Here is a 9296-nt window from a genome sequence, read left to right as displayed (position 1 = left end):
ACTCGACCAAGGTGGTAGATACCAGATGTGAAGACGGTGGGTGCTCTCAGGGGCAGGGCTGCCTGTGTCCAAGCATAGACCTCCTCTCTCACTGAGGTGCAGGGGTGGCCATGAGACACAGACTACCTTGCTCCAAGCTGTGTGGGTCTGCTCGTGGCCCAGTCCCTGGTAGGGAGTAGCCAGAAAATTTAGACCAAGCTTCCTCTTGCAGAAAGAACCCAGTCCACTGGGAGGAAATTCATCACCAAAGTGGAGAGTCTGGAATGTTATATGGATTTATTGAGCACCTACTATGTGTCAGGACTATGTTCAGGATACGGTGATGGGCAAAGCAGACCCATGGAGCCCCCAAGGAGCTCATGGACTCATGGAACAAACATGCATTTGACAAGGCAGCCCCTACGTGTAAAATCATACCATGAGAACAGTGCTGTCTTTTGATTTCCCCAAAAGTAGAGCTGAGATTAGGCCTCGGGTGCACAGACTTTATTGGGGATGTGATCCCAGGAGGCAGAAGGAGGGAGGGTGGGCAGGCAGGGAAAGAAAGGAGGAGAGGACACACACAGGGATGCCTCTGGGAGGTCAGTGCAGACGAGCAGGGGCCAGTGCTCCTGGGACCCCTGAGAAGTAGGCAGAAACCCTCCTGGAAGGTCAGCCGGAGAGACGCGGTGGGAGGGAGACCGGAGCACTGTCCACAGCTCCAGGGTGCCCCCCGCCATGAACTCGATCCCACTTCTCCAATGTGGCTGCTCTCGGGGGAGCCCTGGAGGAGAGAGACCGAGACCCCAGCCCTGGACTCAGCGCTGTGCACCGAGACCCACCTGAGTTCTGTGAACTGACGCCCAGGCTGGCGGAGGGAGGTGGGGGAGGGCAAGGAGGATGTGACATGGGCCCCAGATGTGTCGCTGTAGGTGCTCTAAAGGCAAAAGCGGGAGACAGGGAGACCCGTCCAGCTGGGGGCAGACAAGACGCGCCTGAGGAAGGGCCCAGTGGGACCGGCCCGGGAGGATCACGGGACGCAATGCAAGGATGGCTGGGGGAGGGGACAGGAGATGGGCTGGTGAGGGAGGGGGCATGGGTCCACATTCCTGCAGAGAAGATTACAAGGAAGGGAAGAACAGGAATTCGTGATTTTTGTCTCTCAAAGCTCAGATCCTCAGGCTCTGGTCTGCCTTCCTCCCTCCCTGCCACCTTCCCTTCCCTCCTTATTTTACCTTTCTCCTTCCCCCAGTGGCTTCCCCACATAAAATTAGTACCTGTGTGTTTTATAAAAGTTACGGGTGGCACGTTGTGCTGAGTACCATATCCGCTCTTTCTGAGATGGTGTAGTCAATTCATGGGCAGCCCCCGCGGAGCCGGGAGGAAGGGCAGAGTCCAGACTTGACACACACACACACACACACACACACAAACACACATGTTTTTTTTTTTTTTTTTTTTTTTTTTTTCACACCCACCCCCCCCACACACCCCCCCCCACCCCCCCACCCCCCCCCGTGACCAGAGGGCTCTGCAGAGGCCCGGAGACCCACCTGGGGAGTGGGCGTTGCACGGGGGGCGGGGGTGGGTGTGGAGGGAGAATTCTGCCATGCTGGGTGATCTAGAACGAGATGACGATCGTCTAGGTAAGAAGAGAGAGATTCTCCTGAAAATCGTGCCTCGTCAGTCAGGATTCCAGGGGTCTTCAGTAGTCTAGTCTCATGTCCATGTGTTTTTTTATCTGTAAACATGTGAGTACTACAGATACAGATGGCTTCACATTCTGCTGACCCACAAGTCCAAAGTAAATCATTTTCTTAACATCGGTCACCAGAGAAGAAAACTATAGAGGGTGAAATATAAAAATATAAATATTTTTATACCCTACAGGCAGGTTGAAAATGAGGTAGAAAAAGGAAAATGCAGCTCCTGTGTATAAAAAGCCAAAATAAATTAAAGCAATAAATCTGCAACAATGACAGAAGGCAATTTAATAAGGCTTTCCAACAAAAGCACATTTTGAACAAGAACACACATCACTACCACCACTGTCCCCATCACCACCATCCCCACGACTTCAGGAAGCCAGATGTGGAATGAAGAAGCTGAGTGAGAACTCTGCAAGTTGATATGGTACTTTTGGTTTTCCTGATGGCCTCATCCTAAATCATGAAATAATGCATGGGTCGATTTTCTGACCTGTCAAATGCAGATAATAATGATTGTTTTGTGACTGTACCAAAGCAGTTAGAAAATTTGGAAGGAACCCCACTGGAAAAGCATAAATCCTCTATAAATACCAGTGTCTTCATCAGCATCTTAATCATTTTTATCAGAATTGAAGTCATAACAGCAATAATAATATATCAGTTAATACTTAACCAATTTCTCTCGGGACTATAAAACCCCACTTTATGGGTGAAGATAACAAGGTTCAAAAACATTGCAACTCGTCAGGGTCAGAGCTGCCATACACAGTTGCACAGGTTGTGCACTGCACAGCTCTAGGCTCTAGGGATGCTGTTTTTGTTATCACAGTTTGGGACACTCTCAGCAAAGGGCAGTGAAAAGGCTTGAGCAACAGGTAACCTTTGTTAATTCTCAAAAAGGTTTAGCAGAAGGGCTGGTCAGGAGTTCAGTTTGATTGTCTGACTCGAAGATGACATCTGAACTTAAAAGCAAGTGTGATCTTTTTTCCAAACTAAATGGTGTAGAATCTCAACATAAAGCCTTCCTTGCCCCATTCCCTGCTGTCCCCAGCTAGGGCCACCCTTGTACTGCAGCCTGGATTCTGGGACTGGGGAGAAAGTTGTGGGTCCTCCCTGCCCACGACGCCACCATGGATGGGGGCAATAACAGATGTCAGCAACAGCCATCTGGGGGGGAGGTTGGAAGATAGCCACGCATGAGACACCAAACCAGAGGGTCAGCAGTCGATAACAGCAGAGGGAGGTGGGGCAGTGTTGTGCCCTGAAGGAAAGTTTGAAGAGAACTGAAACCCAGGCCCCAGTCCCCAATGCCCAAGCCATGCACCATGTGGTGAGAGGTGCACCTGCCCAACAGAAGGGCACCTTTGCTGGTTCACAAAAAGGCCTCCTGTAGGGAGCTGAGTACCCAAGGGGAAGGGAGGGGAGGGAAGGAGGAAGGGAAGGTGAGGACAGGAGAGGGGAAAGGGGAGACGATCCTGTATTCATCTGACAAGCATGGCTTGGTGGTTAAGAGCTTGGGCCCTGTGGTCACACTGCCTGGGGCTAAATCCTGGCCCCAATACCTACCAAGTGCATGACCTTGACAGTTACCTCCACGACTCAGTTTCCTTCTCTGTAAAGTGGGATTGATAGCTCCTTGAGGCTTAAGTGAGTTAAGCGGGGGGCAGGGAGGGTGCTGGTAGATACCCCGCATGTACTCGGTGACTGTCCGCTGTTGTGATGGGCGTGCGCTGGGCTCTGGGCGCCCACGGATGAACCAAACAGATCCTGGGAGGCAGATTCATAAACGAAGATGGATCTCAGCTGTTTCCAGGGGCTGTGATCAAAGACCAGGAAGTCAGGTCAGCCTGGCAGCCAGGCCCCTCAGGACAGAGCAGATCCAAAGAACAGCAAGCTGACAATGAGGGTTGTGTTTAACTCCTGCACATTCAGGGGCAGAGACTTTACCAAGAGGAGACAGAATAAAACCCAGCTGCTCACCAAGATCTCCCCAACCCAGGCCCAAGGGAGCGCCTCCCAGTCAGCGCCCTGCCCCCTCCACGTCCCCTGCCCCACCCAGCACAGCCCCTCAGAGCACTGCACTCTGCACCTCCTCTCCTCAGGGACCTCTCCCCCTAATTCTGCACCCACCCCCAACTCGGCAGGGTTTTGAAAACAAAGAAACCAGCTCGAATCCTGGTTCCACCCTGTTCTAGTTGGTGAGCTAGAGCATTTACTGGGAAGATTCTGTCCCAGCAGGTGGGGCAGGCCAGTCCTTACTGTATACACGAAAGGAGGGATGCTCAGCTAGGAGCCGGAAGGCATGGGCCTTCCTTCGCCTTAGTGGTCACTCACCGCAGGCAAACCCCGTAACTTCACTGAGCCTCAGCTTCCTCACCTGAAAAGCAAACAAGGGTAATGATGGTTGAATGAGAAAATAGATTTAAAAACATTAGAACACTACGAGGCACACAGCTAGTGCTCAATAAATACGGTTGTAATTGTTACACCTGTTGTATAAACAATGCACCCCTCCCCAAGGTATTTCTCCTTTCTTGGTTTGCCTCTCACATGGTTATTTCAGTTCTACAAGCAAATTCTGAGCTCCGTTGTATAGCAGACCCTGGGCTGTATTCGGGGTGAGGAAGAGTATGGTCCTTGCCTTCAATATCTGTCTTAGAAGGGAAACAAACTCATAAATAACCATATTGCAATGGGGTCATTACCTCTCAGCTATTGTTACACAGTGCTGTGTAACAAGCACTCCCTAAACTCTGTGGCTTACAGCAACAGTCACCTTCTCACACTGCTCAGTCCTGCAGCGTGGCCTACGGTGCTGTGTGTTTAGCCGATGTACCCTGTGCTCAGCTCCGCCACATGTCTCTCCTCCCCCCGGACCTGCAGCCACCCAGGGCACGCTCTTCTCTGCAGATCACAACCTCAAGAGGCAAGTCCAACCACGCAAGCACGTTTCAAGCCTCTATCTGAGATGCACTCACTAGCATCCCATTGGCTAAAGAAATTTACACAGGCAAGCCCAGAGTCAAGGTGTAATGATATACACTCTGCATCCACATGGTTCTGGGCAGGGGGTGCGGATGTAGAATGCGCGGGTGCAAAGAACTGGGCCCAATCTCCACGGGAGCCTGGACTTCAGTTCATTCTGAACACAACGGAGGTGTGAAAGAGGAATAAAGGCCCCAGGAAGATCATGCTGGTTACAGAGAGAAGGCTGCCTTAGAGGAGAGAGGGACTCGAAGCAGAAAGACCTCTTACAAGGGACCCCCTAGGAGTTCCACAACCTGACCCCTGTGAGTGACCGAGGGATGAATCTGAGAAACAGACCACACTCCCCAGTGCTGTGCGCCAGCCCCAGGCGTTTTCCAGGAAATGAAAATCACTCCCCTCGGTCACTTGATAACTTGGGGAAGATCGGTCAGGCGGGCAAGAGGATTTTTCTAAGGCTCCATTAGCGAGGATCAGACGAACGCCAGGTCCAGCTTTTGCTTGCATGTCCACCAGCATGGGCTGCCCACACTGCATTGCAAGTTTTTGGTCGCCCTTTGAGAAGTCTTAATTATCTGGACCCATTGGAAACCGTGTCAGTTATTTGAAACCCAGAGATCGATAGCTCCAATCAATGCCGGGCCATGAAGGCACAGAGAGGTCGATAGAAACAGCCCCAGCTCCACACGCCAAACTCACGGTGCCCGAGGCACCTTCATTTTCTGAAGTAAGAACAGAAAACTCTTCAAGTTGGACAGTGTGGTCACTGACTCTCTGACGAGGCCGTCACCGCAGCTCTCAGGAGGATATAGAATTAGATTGAGATCTTTTATTTTAGGTGGTTGAAAAGTTTTTGCCATTTTCCCCTTAGGAAACTGGTTATTTATTTTCAAATTGAGCCAGACCTGCCTGAGAAGGTTTTCTTCTCTCCTTCTCTCTCTTGTATCCCCTGGGGTCCCACCTGATTCCAAAGGCCTCATCAGGCAGAGAAGAGCTGGGCTCCACTCATGATGCCATCATGGCTTTGCTGGGTGACCCCCGTGCCCAGAGGCACACTTGGCCTTCCCCTTGGGTGTCCTAACTTAGACATGGCATGACCGAGCCTGTGTCTCTGCGTCTCCTCTGTCTCAGAAAGTGGCATGTTGTGGGTACCATCCACAATTAAAACAGGGGGCTTCCCTGGTGGCGCAGTGGTTAAGAATCCGCCTGCAAATGCAGGGGATGCAGGTTTGAGCCCTGGTCCAGGAAGATCCCACATGCCGGAGCAACTAAACCCGTGCACCACAACTACTGAGCCACATGCTGCAACTACTGAAGCCCTTGAGCCTAGAGCCCGTGCTCTGCAACGAGAGGCCACCGCAGTGAGAAGCCCGCGCACTGCAACAAAGAGTAGCCCCTGCTCGCCACAACTAGAGAAAGCCCGCACGCAGCAACGAAAACCCAAAGCAACCGTAAACAAAAAAATTTTTCTTTAAAATACGTTTTTGGTGCAAATAATTACTGAGTGAACAAATGAAGGACACTAGGGAAGTTATATAATCTCCTGGAGGCCACGTTCCCACCAGTAAAGAAATGCAACTATTTCTTATCCCTAGGAGCAGTTTAATGATTGGCCCCAAATAGGTGAGAACTTTAGCACCATGCCTGGCACACCTGGGCCTGCTCCTTCTGCCAGTGGAGACAGGAGGCAGCCATCTGTGGGCCACGGAGAGAACTGGGGCTGGGTGTTCCAAGAGCAAAGGGAGAGCAGGGAATTGAGAGGCCCAAAGTTTCTCGTGCAGGTTCAGAACCAGCCAAGGATCCTGTGGAGAGAGAAATGAGATTCTCTCGTGGAAAAAAGCCCCAGAAAAACACCAAGTTGCCAAGACTGAATGTAAGAGACACGCATGAGCAGCTAGTGATGTCAAAAAATAAGGGGACAGCACTGCAGCTGGTAGCGGTGTCACGAATCGCTTATTTGCTCCATACAACATGGCTGCGGGGTTCCGGCCACTACATCCTCATTCCAGGTAGCAGGAAGGGAAATGGGGAATGCAAGGAGCACTTCTAGAAGCCTGTCCATTGGTTGAACTCAGTCCCATGGACAAACCCATCTGCAGGGGGCAGTAAGCAAGGTAACCTCTCAGCAGGGCAGGGCTCCCTCTAACAAAATGAGAGTTTTCTTATTTTGTTGGCAGTGAGGAACAGCAGAATACACATGGGTAGGGGACCAGTTGACTCTGCCACAGGCGGCTTCTGCCCAGATAGCCAACATCATGCTGGGGGGTAAGGGGGGCTGAGCATCTGGGCTACCCTGGGCCAGAGAGGACTCCAGGAGGGTCTGAGCTGCAAGCTGACGGAGGAGACAGGACCCACTGTCTGCTCCCCCTGGCTGGCCCATCTCCTTAAAACAGGGCGTAGGGGGCGAAGACCAAGAGACATCATAGAGGCCAAGAGGAGAGAGGTCTGGGAGGCCTGGGTCCCAAACAAGGGAGCTGGGTTCAGGGTCAGGGTTCCAATCCCACAGCTGGGGTCTTGGACCTTGTGTGAGCCCCCAGGGCTGAGGTGTGGAGAGCATCTGCATGGATTTATACTCCACTATTTTCAACATAATGGAGTTCTTTCCATTTTATTAATTTTTTTTTAGTTCTTTCCATTTTAAAATAAACTAATCACAAGCACTGAAAAGTGATGTCAATGCCACTAAACACTAATTTTTAAGAATGGTGAAGACGATGTGTTGTATATATACAATGGAATATTACTCAGCCATAAAAAAGAATGAAATAATGCCGTCTGCAGCAACGTGGATGGACCTAGAGATCGTCATACTGAGTGAAGTAAGTCAGACACAGAAATAGCTGTGATATCGCTTGCATGCGGAATCTAAAAAGAAATTATACAAATGAACTTATTTACAAAACAGAAACAGACTGAGAACGAACTTATGGTTACCGGGGTAGGGGGAAGGGTAGGGAAGGGATAGTTGGGGAGTTTGGGATTGACATGAGCACACTGCTGCTGTATTTAAAATGGATAACCAACAAGGACCTACTGTGTAGCACAGGGAACTCTGCTCAATGTTACGTGGCAGCCTGGATGGGAGGGGAGTCTGGGGGAGAATGGATACATGTATATGTATGGCTGAGCTGCTTTGCTGTGCGCCTGAAACTATCATGGCATTGTTAATCGGCTGTACTCCAGTATAAAATAAAATTTTAAAAATGCAAGAACCGGCAACTCAGACACTGATACAACCAGCAACGCGGACACTGACACACTGAGCAACTCCCTTTTCCTCCTGATGGCCACTGAGTCCTGCTGGCCTGCCCTCCAAGCGTCAGCGCTCAGCCCCTCCTTCCATCCCCACAGCTCTGCCTCCATCTGACCCTCATCTCTTTGGTCCCGGACCATCTCCATCACCTCCTGACTGGTGTCCCTGCATCCCCCTTCCTTGCTCTCCAGGTCATCCTCCACCAGCTGCCAGGAGGGATGATTCTAGAGCTGTGGTCCTCGGTGCTTGTTACAAAAACAGAACCTCAGGCCCCACTGTGGACCTACAGGATACCGTCTGAACTGTCACACTAACCCCCGGGGATTCTCACGTACAATAAGGCGTGAGAAGCCGTGTTGTAACCCACACCCCAACTGTGCCACGTCACCCCGGAGTCAAGGGCACCTTCACAAGACCCTGAAAGACAGCGTTCTTAGCCCTCCCAGCTGCCTCTCCTGCAGCTCCCCTCCCTCCATGCGCCCCTAGAACCTTCCACTCCAAATACAGCGAGCTACTTACCATCCCCCAGACGCTACTGTTGTGTGTCCCCACATCTGGCCCTTTCATTCATTCATTCAGCTATCATTCATTCACTCCCTCCACAAAGATACACCGATGCTCAGGGCAAGGGACTGGGGGGTGCTCGTCCTCAGGGAGGTTAGTGTCTCCATAAGGAAGACACTAATGGGGAGAGCAGTCATTAAACATTAAGTGACTGATTATGCGACGATTAATTACGTCCATGTGAGGGCCTTGCCTGAGACGTTCTGGGTGATGAGAGCACACAACAGGGGTCTAACCTAGAAGATGCCTCTCAGAGTATGAAGACAGGCCAGGCAGAGGAAGCGTGTGTATGAGGCCACGAGAAGTCCAGAGCTCCCGGAGTATGGAAGCAAAGAGGAGAGTGGCCCCAGGAGGCTCACTGGACGGTCCTATGTGTCCTCAGAGCCACGGTAAGGGATTGGCCAGATGGAGAGATGAAGTGTGCTTAAAGAGGCCCCAGCGTCAGTTTTCCCATCTTTGGAGTGACCGGGCCAAGCTTTCTAAAGTGCCTCTCCCCAGGAAAATGTTGCAATCCTACAGTATTCACAGAGGAGGTTCCGAATGCCTTGGAAGTTATCCCCGGTTTTCCTACGGTGACTACAAACAGCAGCCGTTGCTCCCTGTCACTTGGGTGAAAATATGGCCACATGTGTGAAATGGATTTACTGCCAGAGAAGGGGGTATTAATCCAGCTGCAAGTTTTCTCTGCTGCAACCCAAGGCAGTAAATTCCAGCTAGCCGGCAGCAGCTCTGATACAGCATGAAATACGGTGCTTATGGGTGTGTGTGTGTGTGTGTGTGTGTGTGTGTGTGTGTGTGTGTGTGTG

The 9296-nt window shown here is 51.2% G+C and overlaps 1 protein-coding gene across 3 annotated transcripts in view; it reads right to left on the bottom strand.

Moving 5' to 3' along the window:
* Nucleotides 1-2031: 2031 nt before the first annotated feature.
* KHDRBS3 (KH RNA binding domain containing, signal transduction associated 3) overlaps nucleotides 2032-9296 on the bottom strand; it is a 210314-nt gene continuing 203049 nt past the window's right edge. For 2 of the 3 annotated variants that reach the window (XR_003438398.1, XM_027132539.1), the window contains 2 exons: nucleotides 4023-4065; nucleotides 2391-3504 (listed from right to left, as the gene is read on the bottom strand). Coding sequence is in view for 1 of the 3 variants with exons in the window: in XM_027132539.1 (XP_026988340.1) it covers nucleotides 3488-3504; nucleotides 4023-4065 (60 nt within the window). In the remaining 2 variants the exon portion in view is untranslated. Of the gene's footprint in view, nucleotides 2179-2390; nucleotides 3505-4022; nucleotides 4066-9296 lie in introns of those variants that run through there. The other variant, XR_003438399.1, reaches the window with a different exon arrangement.

This window comes from Aethalodelphis obliquidens, unplaced genomic scaffold (genome assembly GCF_003676395.1).
Source record: "Aethalodelphis obliquidens isolate GAN/ISIS:26980383/991018 unplaced genomic scaffold, ASM367639v1 scaffold41, whole genome shotgun sequence".
In the NCBI taxonomy this organism is placed as follows: Eukaryota; Metazoa; Chordata; class Mammalia; order Artiodactyla; family Delphinidae; genus Aethalodelphis; species Aethalodelphis obliquidens.
This window is presented reverse-complemented; position numbering and strand designations above follow the sequence as displayed.